Raw genomic sequence first — 16,675 nt, 5'->3', positions numbered from 1 at the left:
TATTGAGGTCAGAAGACTGAGATGGCCACTCCAGAACCTTCACTTTATTCTGCTGTAGACAATGACAGGTCAACTTGGCCTTGTGTTTTGGATCTCATGTTGAAATGTCCAAGTACTTCCCACGCGCAGCTTCCTGGCTGATAAATGCAAATGTTTCTCCAGTATTTTTTGATAACTTACTGCATTTATCTCGCCAACAATTGTGACCAAATTTCCTGTGCCTTTGTAGCTAACACATCCCCAAAACATCAGCGATCCACTTCCATACCTTTCATCATAGGCTTTGTTGACTCCTCTCCAAATGTAGCGTTTATGGTTCTGGCCAAAAAGCTCAATTTTGGTCTCGTCACTCCAGATGACTTTGTGCCAGAAGATTTGAGGCTTGTCTCTGTGCTGTTTGGCATATTGTAAGCTGGATACTTTGTGGCATTTGTGTAGTAATAAAAATATGTGTGGGTAGGGGCAGGGGGCGCTACCTGTATGGGTACGTTTCAGTTTTGTATTAGCTATATAGCTCAAAATTACTTGTGTGCTCTCCTCGTAGTGAACTATAAGTGTGCGTGGGCAAACCCGTGTAATAAAGTGTATATGTGCCCAATGGGACAAATATCCCGTACCACAAAATGTGCATCCAAATTGAACCGGTTTAGCAGCAAAGTGTATATATATATATATATATACAGAAAATATCATCAGTGGTATTACCAATAATTGTGAATAATAGATATGACTGCACACAACTCTCTACTATTGTATAAAGGGTTAACCTTATTTTACAATTCGTTCTTACAACTCCTGCAATGGCTAATAGAGAGTCTCTTATCCGTCCACATCCAGTGCCATCCACTGGTTACATATTACCACTAGATCTCCACTGTGCACAATTAGCGTGACAAAGAAATATATATATATATATATATATATATATATATATATAAGTATATAACACATTAAAAAATAATAATAAAAAATAATAAAAAATGAATAAAAAATGTGTATATAAAGTGACCAATTGTTTCAAAAATATACCGATTGTGACACAAATATAATATATAGAGAAAATTGTAAGTAAAAGTCAATATTGTGAAAGTCCTATCTTGAAGATATTTCATTCAAAAATTCCTGCGTGAAGTGACTGTAGTGATGGCAATTGAAATCCAGTGACTTAGGTGCTCCCCCTCAAGGGTCCCCACTCACCCGCTCCCTGCACCCCTGCAGGGGTAAAAGGCATCTGGTATCCTCGATACTTTCTTGGAATCCGATGTAGTTGTCCAATGGGGTTATCCTTAGGGGGCTTCCACTCCAGGTGTAACTGTCCTTCAGGTTTAGGCTTTATCCTGATGGGTGTGTGGGAGAGAATGTCCCCAAGCTGGTGGAGTGAGCGGTCCGGACTGCTCACTCCGCCAGCTTGGGGACATTCTCTCCCACACACCCATCAGGATAAAGCCTAAACCTGAAGGACAGTTACACCTGGAGTGGAAGCCCCCTAAGGATAACCCCATTGGACAACTACATCGGATTCCAAGAAAGTATCGAGGATACCAGATGCCTTTTACCCCTGCAGGGGTGCAGGGAGCGGGTGAGTGGGGACCCTTGAGGGGGAGCACCTAAGTCACTGGATTTCAATTGCCATCACTACAGTCACTTCACGCAGGAATTTTTGAATGAAATATCTTCAAGATAGGACTTTCACAATATTGACTTTTACTTACAATTTTCTCTATATATTATATTTGTGTCACAATCGGTATATTTTTGAAACAATTGGTCACTTTATATACACATTTTTTATTCATTTTTTATTATTTTTTATTATTATTTTTTAATGTGTTATATACTTATATATATATATATATGTATATATATTTCTTTGTCACGCTAATTGTGCACAGTGGAGATCTAGTGGTAATATGTAACCAGTGGATGGCTCTGGATGTGGACGGATAAGAGACTCTCTATTAGCCATTGCAGGAGTTGTAAGAACGAATTGTAAAATAAGGTTAACCCTTTATACAATAGTAGAGAGTTGTGTGCAGTCATATCTATTATTCACAACTATTGGTAATACCACTGATGATATTTTCTGTATATATATATACACTTTGCTGCTAAACCGGTTCAATTTGGATGCACATTTTGTGGTACGGGATATTTGTCCCATTGGGCACATATACACTTTATTACACGGGTTTGCCCACGCACACTTATAGTTCACTACGAGGAGAGCACACAAGTAATTTTGAGCTATATAGCTAATACAAAACTGAAACGTACCCATACAGGTAGCGCCACCTGCCCCTACCCACACATATTTTTATTTCTTATCTCATCCCTGAGGGGGTAAGTAAGGGGAGGCTGCAAGCCTTGGTCTGTGAGCGCGGAAATCTTAATCTTCTTTATTTGTGTAGTAATGGCTTTTTTCTGGTGAGTCGACCATGCCGCCCATCTTTCTTCAAGTGCCTCCTTATTGTGCATCTTGAAATAGCCACACCACATGCTTTCAGAGAGTCCCGTATTTTACCTGAAGTTATTTGTGGGTTTTTCTTTGCATCCCGAACAATTTTCCTGGCAGAATTTCTAGTTTTTATTTTACGTGACCGTGGTTTGGTTTCAAAAGAACCCCTCATTTTCCACTTCTTGATTAGAATTTGAACGCTGCTGATTGGCATCCTCAATCCCTTGGATATCTTTTTATATCCCTTCCCTGTTTTTTTACAGTTCAACTACCTTTTCCCGCAGATCCTTTGACAATTCTTCCCCATGACTCAGAATCTAGAAACGTCAGTGCAGCACTGGATGAAAGATGCAAGGGCCTGTCAAGAGTCAAGAAACTCATTTGACCTTTTATACACACACACTAATTACAAGCAAACAGATCACAGGTGAGGATGGTTACCTTTAATAGCCATTCAAACCCCTTTGTGTCAACTTGTGTGCATGTTATCAGGCCAAAATCACCAGGCTATGTAAACTTTTGATCAGGGTCATTTGGGCAGTTTCTGTTGCCATTATGATTTAAAAAGAGTAAACACAGTTGATTGATAATAAATGGCTTCAGCCAAACACTAACCATGAGTGAAAGAAATGTTTGTGTGTTATCATTCATATTCTCTGAAAAATGGCCAAGAAATCATAAATTCTGCCAGGGTATGTAAACTTATGAGCACAACTGTGTATTTGTGCATGTATATATGTGTGTGTGTGTATATGTGTATATATATATATATATATATATATATATATATATATATATATATATATATTGTATTGATGTATAACACGCACCCCAATTTAAGAGGGAAGTTTCAGGAAAAAAAAAACTTTTTTAAAAAAAAAAATAAACCACTTTGAAGCAAAATAATGGTAAGTGAGCATCAATGCAGCCTGATCAGTGCCCATCTGCAGCTTCAGTGCAGCCTGATCAGTGCCCATCTGCAGTCTAATCAGTGCCCACCTGCAGCATTGCTCAGTGTCCATCTGCAGCCTTGCCGAAATATAGGCTGCCACCGAGGTAAAGGAGAGGACGAGCGCTGCCGAAATAGAGCCAGATCTCCTGTGTACTCGTCTCGGTGTCGCGCCCAGTCCCACCCCTTGGCCCGGATCCTATGATGGACATAATGCCGGGATGTCAAAGCTAGGAGACGGGACTGAGCATGACTGCGAACCGAGCCCAGTACACAGGAGATCGGCTCGGGACACAGGATTTCAGCAGCGCTCGTCCCCTCCTTCCCCTCGGTGGCAGCCTATATCGGCGTATAACACGCACACACAATTTTCCCCCTATTTTAAGGGGGAAAAAGTGTGTTATACGCCGATAAATACGGTATATATAGTATTTTTTTATTTTTTTTTTCAATTTGTTAAGGTATAAACCCTATTTCTCACATGAAACATTACAACTAATTTACATTACCCTAAACATGCTGCAGTCCATTGTTAGAGGGAAGATAGAAAAGGAACTTGACACAAAGGGGTTGATTTACTAAAACTGGTGAGTGCAAAATCTGGTGCAGCTCTGCAAAGAAACCAATCAGCTTCCATGTTTTATTGTCAAAACTTAATTAAACAAGCTCAAGTTAGAAGCTGATTGGCTAACATGCACAGCTTCACCAGATTGTGCACTCAAGTTTTAGTAAATCAACCCCAAACTGACAAATTAACATGTCATCTTTTATTGATTAAAGAAAAAAAACTAAAAAGTTGAGAGGCAAAATAGACAAAGAATGGCTAATTAAATGGCATTATTTCTTTAGGATTGAGAAGCCTCTGTCTTGTCTATAAAATAATCGCACATTACTGAATTTTATTTCTTTCTGAGGATACAATGAAAGTTTTAGTAAGCCAACTCTAATTATTTTTAAAAACATTACCTCCTCCCCTCCGACAACCTATCCTGCATACCCTGTATAAAAACAATATAATGTCTGTGTACAGACATTAGTGAAAAGTGCTAAGTAATGCCTAGTACACATGATGAGAAAATTGGATGAAAAATACTGCTTTCAAAGTGTTCGTACGCTAAACTGATTGATAGTACACAGCCTTCTAGTGACGATCACGACAGTTCATCTGAAATAAACACAACATTTTTCTCAAACAATACCAGAACAAATGATTTTCATTGATTCAGTACACGTAAAAATTGTGATCATTCATCTGATATTCTCATCGTGTACGAGGCTTTAGAGCACAATTTTTTTTTTTTCTCTTTGAGGCTCTGGTAACAGGGAATCAGATTACACGCACTGTGAAATATTCCACAGGAAAGGGGCACTTTCCGTAGGTTTTTTCCTAACAAAGTTAAAGTAGAGCTGCCGCCAAGCCATGGACATTAATTTTTTACATATTCTTAAAAAGCTATAAATTAGCTTTAAAACAAGTGCTTACTGACCTTTGTAGCTGCAGGTACTGTAGAAAAATGAATCTCTAATATCACAATAAAATTGCAGCTCATCTACCCAGCGGTGAATCTGTTGTAATATTCGAGGATTACTCTGCAATGCCTCCTGCGACATAGATCTGTAAGGGTTTTTTTTAAAAGCTCAATTGCTGCTAAAGAGGAACTCCAGTTTCTATTTAAGTCACTTTTAATAAACATATGCTTACCTGAGCCTACTTGTCTCCCCCTTCTCTCCCCGGCGCCAGCATATCAATTGTGGACACTCGGCTGTTGGTTGGTCGGTCAGGGGCACAACCCTCCCGGCACTTGCCCCATCTAGGCTCGGGCTCCTACGGACGGGCAGCAGCCGGGTTCCTCAGGCTCCTGTGTCCTCTTCTCGTCTTCTGCATCGTGGCAGTACCTCCTCCTCCTAGGCTACCAATAAGATCGCCTGTCCTTTCAGCCAATGGGGTGACAGGTCTCAAGACCCGCTTCCTGATTGGTCAGGAGGAGCATCAGTGTGACGATAGCAAATGTTCATTCGCTACTATTGTCACACAACTGGGTGGGATTGAGGCGCAGTGCTCTGCGCCCAAGCCCACCCTTTTTTAAGCCTTTTAGAGCCTCTGGCTCTAATCGCGTGCATTCAAAACAACACCCTCCATGGCATTGGATGCCCTAATGGATGGGCCGCTGTTGCCCCTTCTCATCTTAAATCGATGCAAAAAAATGAAATTGCCTGTTGGGGACGGGAGTTAAAAAATGACTTAAACCTTTCACTTGGCTTTTGTGCTGCAGGGGGTGAAGTCCTGTATCCTGGGAAATGCCAAGTACCTCAAATCTTGTGAGATAACACTACAACGCAGTGCAGTAGCATCTTCTCCCAAGATTTTGGCTTTTCCGCATTTCCCTAGATATCGCTCAAAGGAAGCTGACACCCCCCTTACAAGGGGCCTTGGGCAGAAGTGGGGATAAGGTAAGATCTATATTATGTGTGCGATTTTATTTTTTTAGTTTTCTTTTGTTTTGTTTTTTACAGGTTTTTTTTTTTTTTTGCAGCATTTTGAGATGTAGAGGGGGGCTTCACTAAATAAGCAGAGCTTGCAATTTTAGTGCAAGGTCCACCTAAAGTAAACTAATGTGCACACAAACCCTGTAATTTTTGTTTGTAATTTTTTTCATACGATCTATACAGTATATTTTGATTCTAAAACTAATGAAAGTTGTAATTTTTTTTTCGTGTATTACTGCAATTTTGCACACCATTTTTTTTTTAGTAATACTTTACTTTTTAAAACTGACTATCATTTTAATGAAACCAAAAAAATAGTGGCCCCTTCTGATTGGGATAACCTCTCACACTTTCTGTTAGTGTTGAAGTTTTCCTGTTCCCTCACACCCCCAATATGTTCCTATTGGCCTGTAAATTTGATGAGTTGTCGTACATGTGTGGGATGCAGGGAGTGTCAGTGATTTGGACAGATCAGTCTTTGGACAGATCAAGGGGTACTAAAACTGTAGAGGTTTTATGCAGTACCTGCAAGATGCCTGTACGTCATACCTGTCAGCAGTTGCCTTTATTATCAAAACTACAGTGGGGAAAATAATTATTTGATCTTTTGTTTTTATTTTGTAAGTTTGCCCACATACAAAGAAATCATGTGTCTATATTTTTTTATCTTAGGTGTATTTTAAAAGGTGGAGACAGAATATCAACCAAAAATCCAGAAGAAACGCATAATAAAATGTTATAAATTGAGTTGCATTTCAGTGAGTAAAATAAGTATTTGATCCCCTACCAACCAACAACAATTCTTACTGGTTACAGTATGTGCTCATGTGGTACACAGATTAATCCTGTCAATTTAAGAAGGTGCTACTAATGACAACTTTGTGTATAAAAGACACCTGTCCACTGAATCTTTCTTCCATTCAAACCCACCATCATGGGCAAGGCCAAAGAGCTGTCAAAGGACACCTGTCCACCGAATCTTTCTTCCATTCAAACCCACCAACAAAGGGACAAGACTGTAGACCTGCACAAGGCTGGAATGGGCTACAAGACCATCAGCAAGAAGCTTGGTGAAAAGGAGACAACTGTTGGAGCGATTATTCGCAAATGAAAGAAATACCAAATAACCATCAATCGCCCTCAGTCTGGATCGCCATGCAGTATATCGCCTCATGGGGTAAGGAAGTAAGAAATCAGCCTAGACCTACAGGGGAGGAGCTTGAGAATGATCTCAAGGCAGTTGGGACCACAGTCACCAAACTATTGGTAACACAATATGCCGCCATGGATTGAAATCCTGCAGCGCCCTCGAAGTCCCCTTTTCTCAAGAAGGCACATGTACAGGCCTGTCTTAAGTTTGCCAGTGAACATATAAGTGATTCAGAGAAGGATTGGGAGAAAGTGCTGTGGTCAGATGAGACCAAAATTGAGCACTTTGGCATTAACTTGACTCTCTGTGTTTGGAGGAAGAAATACATAGTTGGTAAGGCTGAAAAAAGACACAAGTCCATCCTGTGTGTGCTTTTATGTTAATATTACATTGTATAGTCTTGTATGTTGTGGTCGTTTAGGTGCCTCTCTAATAGTTTTTTTCTTTTTCATACATCATGGGACACAGATTTAGGCTAATATTCATTACCTGCTGGGTTATACTTCATCTCCAGGTGAATGGACACTAGTAGACCAAAGGTCTTTAGATAGGAAGTGATCCCCTATATAACCCCTCCCATACAGGAAGTTTTTTTACCAGTGTCTGCCAGGTGGATGGCATGGTTGTTTGAGCTCCAAGTCTCTAGTCCCACAAACTGTTCTTAAATAAATCAAGGGATTGACCGATCGGATCCATTTGACACAGGCTTTATATGCTTAGATAAATGGTACCTAAGCCTCGCAAAGAAGACTCAAGATCCTGCGAGGTTTTGCCTGTAATTCGGCCCCCTGGGCACTGGACCCTGCGAAGTGGAATCCTGGACACTACAGCGCTAAGGCATTCCTGAAGAGTGCTGTACAGGTCCAAGGGAGTGGACCCTATACATGAAAAGGGTACCCAGTCCTTGAAGGTCCTGAAGTGACAGGAACCCGCCGTGAAGGGTGAAGATTGCCCTGCACCTGGACGGGTAAGTGAAACCCCTTTATTATTATTATTATTATTATTGTGGGGTGTTCCAGTGATTGTAACAATCAGTCAAGCTAGCTAGAGGCTGGACACCTGTGTGTGGTGACCTTACGGGGGACTTTTTGGGCTAGCTGTGGGTGTTTGCAATGTGTACCTTTTTTGCTTGTGTCTGGCTGTTTTTTACCTGTATGATGGCGCATAATGGTGCGCCATTTCACCTTGGATCGCCATGGCGCATGTGCTTTCCCAAGAGCGCCTCTGGGCTCAGCAGTTTGTATGGCGCACGCGGCTTCGCTGCACATGCACCATTGCCTTTATCTTAGTGCACAAAGATTTGCGTCATACGCGAGTACGGCCATGCTTGTTCACCCGCACAGCGCACGTGTGTGAGCATGCATGCGCAAAACGTTCCGGCGCACAGCCAGCTTATTTAAGTTGTCTATGCCAAGCATGCGGTGCTTCCAGAAGGCAGCTGTGGGACACAGAGCAGGCTCTGAACCAGGCACTTGCAGCTGTTCATTTCTCCTTACCCTGGTCACGTGGGTCACCAGGTGTTGCTTGACAGGCTAAAGGTGCTTAGCAGGATTGTTGCATAGGGGCTTGGTGAGCCCTATTAAAGGGTCCCCCTTCTAAGGTGTGTTAATACTACACCCAGGTACTCCTTTTTGTGGCTAGTAAATTTCTTCAAAAAAGAGGAGTGGGACTAACACTACAGGGAAGGGCACACCTATGTCATCAGTAGTTCGTGATGAACCTAGTCGTATCCCTAGTGTTGTATCCCCTGAAGGACCAGAGGCTTCCGGGCAATCTGAGCCGCTGCGCCTATCTGGGATTGTGCCTACAGTCAACATTGCTGCTTCACCCTTAGAGCACAGGATTGCTGACACGATTGCCTCCATCCCACAGGGTGGCAAGAAGTGTGACAAATCCCCCTCCCCTGAGCCTCCTAGTCTGGAGCAGGAATGGGTTGAGGATGGGGAAGAGCTTAAAGCTCAGGATTCTCTGGATGGCCTGGCAGATGAGTCTGCTTCCGAGCAATCTGGACAAGAAGATATCCAGTTGGTGTCTGCCTCTTAGTCACAGAGGCTTTTGATCTTGATTCTTACCGAAATGGTTCATTCTGCCTTTAAGTTGCCTCTTGCAGAGGTTACTGAGCCTCCCTGGTCCTCTTTGGGATCTCTGAGGCCTCTTCAGGCCACACAGGCTTCCCCCTTACACCCTCTGTTGGAACAAGCTGATTTTTGTTCCTCTAAAAGGTTTTTCCTTTTATATCTCATGGATGAAAAGTTTAATGCCGCGTACACACGGTCGGACTTTACGGCGGACTTTGCCCGGCGGATTTTTCGACGTACTTTCCGACGGACTTTGTGAATGAACGGACTTGCCTACACACAATCCACCAAAGTCCGTCGAATTCGTACGTGATGACGTACGACCGGACTAAAACAAGGAAGTTCATAGCCAGTAGCCAATAGCTGCCCTAGCGTGCCTTTTTGTCCGTCGAACTAGCATACAGACGAGCGGACTTTTCGACCGGACTCGATTTCAACGGATAAATTTTAAACAAGTTTAAAATCTAAGTCCGTCCAACTTTTGAGAAAACAAAGTCCGCTGGAGCCCACACACATCGAATTGTCCGACGAAATCCAGTCCGCCGGGCAAAGTCCGCCGTAAAGTCCGCTCGTGTGTACGCGGCATAAGAAGTGGAGCATGCCAGCCGTAGATGCATCAGTCTCTTCCTTAAACGAGAACTTGACTTGTCCGGTAGATAACACACAGGGCTTGAACGACCCTGTTGACAAGAAATTGGAGTCATTTTTAAAGGCTTCCTTTTTTTTTAGCCAGTTCAGCTATTCAGCCAGCTGTTGCAGCAATTGGTATCTGCCAGTCCGTAAAGGATCAGATCAGATGGCCTGATAGGCCTAACTAGGAGGAAGATCTCCCTGAAATTAAGGTAGATATTCCTCGAGCGCTGTGTTTTGATGTTGATGCCTTAAACAATTCAGTACAGCAGGTTTCTCATTTGGCTCTCTTGTCTGTACATATGCGCAGACTTTTGTGGCTTAAGAACTGGTCAGCCTAGCTTCCTTGTAAGAAGTTATTGGCAAGTTTCCCCTTTCATGGGGAGTGTTTATTTGGTGATCATTTGGACAAATATATCTAAAAGATTTCTGGAAGGGAAGAGTTCTCTACTTCCTGTGAAGAAAAGCACCAGATATCCCTCGTTTAAAACCTCAGGGACTGCTTCCTCAAATGTCTTAGTGCCAAGGCAGTTCCACCGCCAACAGGGCACTAGGGCCAGGGGCAAGCCGCAAGGCCAGGGCCAGAAAGCCCTGGATCCAAAATACTTCTAAACCCAGTACCAAGCCCTCCTTTTGAGGGGAAGCCCCCACTCCATTGGGTGGGGGGGGGGGCTGCTGCACTTTGCAGACATTTGGAGAACAATAGTTAAGGACGAGCGGGTCATCTCAAGTATATATCCTGCGGTTACAAGCTGGAGTTGCAGAGGGATCCCCCTCAGAGGTTTTTAAGATCCAGCGTTCCCTCGGATCCTCTAAAAATACTTAATGCTTCAGGCACTACATCATTTAGTGCATCAAGAAGTGATTGTAGAGGTTCCTGTACCCAAAAGGGGCGCAGGGTTTTACTCAAACCTATTTACGGTTAAAAAACCAAACAGAGACACAAGGCCCATTTTGGACCTAAGATCCCTGAACCGGTATCTACTGATCCAGTGCTTTTGGATGAAGTCTGCCCCTCAGTAATAGCCTCACTTCAGATGGGAGACTTTCTAGCCTCCATCTATATAAAGGATATGTATTTACACGTACCTATCTTTCAGCCTCATCAGAGGTTCCTACGATTTGCAGTAGAGGAACGTCATTTTCAGTTTGTGGCTCTACCCTTCGGGCTTGCTACCGCTCCCTGGGTGTTCACAAAGGTCCTAGCGCCAGTACTGGGTCTTTAAGGGCCTAAGGGATCCTGGTGCTCTGGTATCTGGATAACCTCCTGCTCAGAGATCACTCACTACAGGCTCTAGAACAGAGCATAACATGCACGGTGCGGTATTTAGAAAGCTTAGGCTGGATCATAAAACCAAAAAGTGAACCTTGAGACCAACTCAAAGTCTAAAGTATCTAGATACGATCCAGGCAAGAGTATTCTTGCCACCCGCAAGGATCTATGCCCTGAAGAATCAGGTGCGTCAGATAAGGGGCACCAGACAACCCCACATTCGGCTCTGTTTGAGTCTTCTAGGGAGGATGGTATCCTGGCCTCTACAACAAGACATCTTGTTGGCTTGGAACAGGAGAGGACAAGCCCTGGATTATCCAATGTTATCTTCTCGGGCACGCTTAAGCCTAAACTGGTGGCTGCAGGATCAGAACCTGTGAAAGGGAAGATCCTTCCGGTAACTTGGAGAGTAATGACTACAGATGCCAGTCTCTCAGGCTGTAGAGCGACCCTAGAAGGGCTCACAGCTCAGGGGAAATGGTCAAGGACAGAACAGATCCTGCCTATCAACGTTCTGGAATTACGAGCAGTACGTCTAGCCCTACGGCCCTGGACAGCGGAGCTTCAGGACTGCCCTATCAGGGTTCAGTCCGACAATGCCACTGCTGTGCTCTATATAAACCACCAAGGTGGTACCAGGAGTCGTTCAGCTCTGAAGGAGGTGAACCACATACTAGCCTGGGCAGAGAGACATTTTCTATCAGCAGTCCATATCCCGGGAGTAGAGAACTGGAAGGCAGATTATCTCAGCCGCCAGCAGATCTGCCCGGGGGGGAAGGGTCGCTACATCCAGGGATATTCCAGGAAGTTTGCCAATGTTGGGGGTGGCCAGGGGTCGACCTACTGGCATCCAGGTTCAACAGCAAGGTACAGCAGTTTGTGTCCCGAACAAGCGATCCTCTGGCAATCGGAGCAGATGCTCTGGTAGTTCCATGGAGCGAGTACTCCCTAGTTTATGCTTTCCCTCCGATCCCTGTCCTTCCACATTTGTTGCTTGTTGCGCAGGATTCGGAGAGAGGGAGTTCCAGTCATTCTGGTGGCACCAGCCTGTCCTAGAAGGCCCTGGTTCCCAGAGATTGTGAGACTGACAATAGACGGGCCATGGACGCTTCCAGGTCGCCCCGATCTACTGTCTCAATGTCCTATATTCCACCCCAATTTACGGTCTCTAAATTTGACGGCATGACTATTGAAACCAGGGTGTTAAAGGACCGTGGCATCTCAATACCAGTGGTGTCTACCCTAGTGAATGCTAGGAAAGCTGTCAATAGGAAGATCTATCATAAGGTCTGGAAGACTTACATTGCTTGGTGTGAAGCCAAAAAATGTCATCCTTGGAAATAAGTGATTGGGAGAATTCTCTCATAGGATGCATTAAGGTGAAAAAACTTGAGGATTTACAACCCCTTTAATATGCTCCTAAAGCATACCCGTTTTTCCTCCCAGATTTAAAAAATAATTCCCAGGATTTTATCCCATTTAATACATTGTAAAATCTTGGATAAGAACCTTCTTCCCTCAACCACCAGAACACTGAAGATGGATCGTGGATGGGTCTTCAAGCAAGACAATGACCCGAAACATACCTCCAAGGCAACAAAGGAGTGGCTGAAGAAGAAGCACATTAAGGTCATGGAGTGGCCTAGCCAATCTCCAGACCTTACTCCTATAGAAAATTATGTAGGGAGCTAAAACTTAGTTGCCAAGAAACCTTAAGGATTTAGAAAAGATCTGTAAAGAGTGGACCAGAATTCCTCCTGAGATGTGTGCAAACCTGGTAACCAACTACAAGAAATGTCTTACCTCTGCTTGCCAACAAGGGTTTCTCCACGAAGTACTAAGTCATGTTTTGCTTGGGGATGAAATACTTATTTTGCTCAGTGAACTGCTACTCAATCATGTGTTTTTTTTTTTCTGGATTTTTGATTGATCTTCTGTCTCTAGCATTTAAAATACACCTATAATAAAATATATAGACCCTTAATTTCTTTGTAAGTGGGCAAACTTACAAAATCTGCAGGGGATCAAAAAATGTCCCCGCTGTATGTTATGAGTTTAAAATACATACAGAGGGAACAAAATGCTTGTTTTTGTTTTGGTCAAGGCATTACTATAGACCATTAGTCCAAACCAGTATCTCTTGCTGGTTTGTGATGTAGAAGAAAGGTTCCTAAACACACCCCACCATAGCTCTGTTCTGTTTCAGAAGGTTTAAAGTAGATGTAAACCCAAGCATTATAATCTCCTAGTTTTTTTAAATGATGATGCTATTTCAAAAAGGGTTTTCAGTCATTTTATATATGTAGCTTTCAATAAAATACCTTTTCATCCTGCCATGAAAGCCTCACAATTGTGGTCCAGTGTGTCACCTTGTTACAGGTGCCCTAGTTGACCATACAAGCAGCTAAAAGAGGCTGGAGGAAATGCATAGCACTGATATGCAAAAAAGGGATGAAAACAGTCAGATACAGAATTCTATGTAATTAAAATATGGCATATGTGTAATACATAGTTCTTTAGGGAAACATAAATGCCACTTACTTAGGGTTGAAATTTACTTTATTGTAACAGTGTCAGTATATCACAGCCAACAATCAGTTTCAAAGCTGCCTTGGAAGTTTGAAGCTGATTGGTGATTCATCAAGCAGTAAGAGCGGAGGTTGCAGAACATATCCTTCAGAAAGTACACACTCATTGGATATGTAAGGAGCTATTTGCATTCTTGCTGCACGGAATAACCGGTATCTATAATGATGGTAAACTGAGTGGGCTTCTGACTGTACAGCTGCATTGTTTTCTGGATTGCATTAGCAATTTGTTCCCATTTGTAGCCTGGAATTTCTCCTTAAAGTGAGCCTGTGAGGGGAAAGAGTTGTAAAGCCTTTCTTAACTTGTGTAAAAGCTACTGCGAGGCTTAAAGCAGATCTTCACCCACAAAACAAACTTCCCTCTCTCCACCCCTTTGCTACATAAACATCACTATACTTGTTTTTTCCCATAATAAAAGATTTTGGTCCCGCGCCCAATGCACATCACTTGCCTAGGCAAATCATGTGCCTCCTGGGGTATGCACATCATATATCCCAGGAGGCATAGTCTTTGATCCAGGATGAGGGGATTACCATCATCGGGAGGCCCACCGGCTGAACCCAGAGAAGCCTCCTGATGACATCACACAAAAACACGGCAGCATGGGACCTGAGCAGTGGCAGAAGAGTAGAGGCTGTCAGCAGGACAACGCTGGATAGGCTGGGTGGGTGAATATCTGAACTTTGCAGAACCTGCAACCAGGTAAGCAGGGGTTTAAGAAAAAGGGGGCGGGGAGAGAGTGAAGTCCCGCTTTAAGCTCCCAATACATATTACAATCTGATTTAGTCTGATTGACCACATCTATTTAATATTAGGACCTACCATAAAGTGACTCTGTCCTGGAAAAGTAGGGGATGGGCTGACATTGCATTATTCTCTTTTGAATATGTTAGTTCCCTGGCTGTTCTGCTGATGCTTTGGCTTTAATATTTGGGTCACTGACATGGAATAAGTATAGAGATTAGGGATACAATGCAACCCCATATTTTTCTCTGGACAGTGACACTTTGAAATCCATTTGTATCCAACCAGACCCTGAAACTATATAGTTGTTGATAGATTGCACAATCAGATGGATGGTAGAGTGCCTGAGCACCACAAAACTTGGAGTGCTTATGCTGCCCTATAGATGCCTTCTATTCAGTGTGAACAATGCTTTTTAGTACTTGGTGGTTTTATACCTCAAACTCAGATATCAGGGAATAGTGTGCTCTAGTTCTGCAGTGTGTGATGTCAGATCCCCCCCCCCTGCTTTCTAGAGCTTGAGAGGTGCTGTGCAAATTTTGTGTGTTAGAAGGCTGCGGATAAACAGGTAAAACTTGCTTGGAGGATTTGTTTTAATCTCTGTGTATCAACTGAGGCTAGTCACTCACTAGTAAATGGTAAGGATTTACAACCACTTCTTTAACATCACAGGTTTGCTTAAATAATCCTATTAGACTTTACCACAGTGATAAGTCTTGGCTGTTTGTTACCAAATTGGCCTGTATTGGCTAATATGTCTTTTTTTTTTTTTTTTATCCCTGAATGCATTTACTATACTTCTAAATATATAAAAAAGAAGAAAAGAAATGATAGCCTGAATTATTAATTGCCGTAGGTCAGTTTGTGTTGCTTAATGCAGACATTACCAGACTGTCACTTTGTAAAAAATACTGTTGGGTTGTAATGCATATTTCATCAATAAGCTGAAGCTTGTTTTGATAAAATTTTCCCTTTTATAATATGTATGTTATATGTATTTTTCCAGAAATTCACAAGGCTGATATTTCTCATAGCTCTGATATTCACTGTATGGTGCTGTACTGCTGACTTGATCATGTAATTTTCTTTTAGAAATATTTATATTGTGTTATGTTATGGATATTTTTAGGTTTATGCAGGAATCTCAAATCATTTTTTTTTTTTTTTTTACACCAGTAGCTACACATTTACAAGATACTGAACGTTGAGATGCTTGTCACTGGGGGTTTGCAGTATGTCACAGATGAATATCTGTGAAGACAGTTAATCACAGTGAAATAGACTACAAAGATTGTCATATAGTCCTAAAGAGCCCACTATTTTACAACTACTATAGTGTTTATCTTCAACTATCTAACCATAATTGCCAAGAATACAGTGGAACACTAAGCTACCCATGACTAGCAATTTGGGTTATTCAGCCATATGAATACTGGAAAAATGCAATAAATAGCACTGTGAATTGTTAGAATTGAAAGTTTTAATTACTTCTTTTAGGGTCATCTTGAATGTCTCTTCTCCTGTACAAGTAATGCAGTAAAAGTCTACTTTCCTTTTCAGTAAACTGGCAAAGAAGCGCAAGGATGCCATGGGTAACACGCGTCAGGAGATGACTCATATGGTCAATGCAATGGATAGAAGTTATGCTGACCAAAGCACTCTGCATGCTGAAGACCCGCTGTCTATTACCTACATGGATTCTCACAACTTCACCCCCAGATGTAAGCACTCTCAAGGCAACATAAGATCCAAAACAATGTATATTGCAGGCATGATACTATCAAAGGGATTGGTTAACTTTCATATCTTGACCATGTTAAATTGTATAAATTTATACACGGGTACAAATCAATTTAATGCTAAAATGTCAGCACTTTTCTAAAAATCTCTGCTACTTAGAACATTAGGACTTGTGGCCTTATTAGGACTTATGGACATATGGCCTAACTTAGATTACAGAGTTAACAAGTAAACAAACTTCAGGATCAGTTAAAGAATTTAGATGTATTTTTTTAAAATTGGCTTATACATTAGATGCACAACTTTCAGAAAACATTTCAGCATGAACACTTAAGCAGACCACGGATAACTCAATATTCTTTCCTTTCACCATACGGGGAGCCTTCTCAGCCATCAGAGCACAATGATTTCTACTAGACCCACCGTCAGTAATAACATATAAAAAAATCAGACAGGCTTGGTTGTACACCAGTTAATCAATGGGTCGATGTTGGTACAGTCAGCCTGCCCATACATGGATTAAATCTCAGCTGGTCCCTGCTGAACCGGCCAATATTCAGGTATAGTCTGAAGGGCTAAA

The 16,675-nt window shown here is 42.2% G+C and overlaps 1 protein-coding gene across 16 annotated transcripts in view; it reads left to right on the top strand.

Moving 5' to 3' along the window:
* The window catches only part of PTPRK (protein tyrosine phosphatase receptor type K), a 674,681-nt gene that overhangs the window by 550,395 nt on the left and 107,611 nt on the right, over window positions 1-16,675 (top strand). For all 16 annotated transcript variants that reach the window (XM_073627229.1, XM_073627239.1, XM_073627238.1 and 13 more), the window contains one exon: window positions 15,916-16,076. In XM_073627229.1, the coding sequence (XP_073483330.1) occupies window positions 15,916-16,076 (161 nt within the window). The remainder of the gene's footprint in view (window positions 1-15,915; window positions 16,077-16,675) is intronic.

The sequence above is a fragment of the Aquarana catesbeiana genome, linkage group LG04, assembly GCF_042186555.1.
Source record: "Aquarana catesbeiana isolate 2022-GZ linkage group LG04, ASM4218655v1, whole genome shotgun sequence".
Taxonomy (NCBI): Eukaryota; Metazoa; Chordata; class Amphibia; order Anura; family Ranidae; genus Aquarana; species Aquarana catesbeiana.
This window is presented reverse-complemented; position numbering and strand designations above follow the sequence as displayed.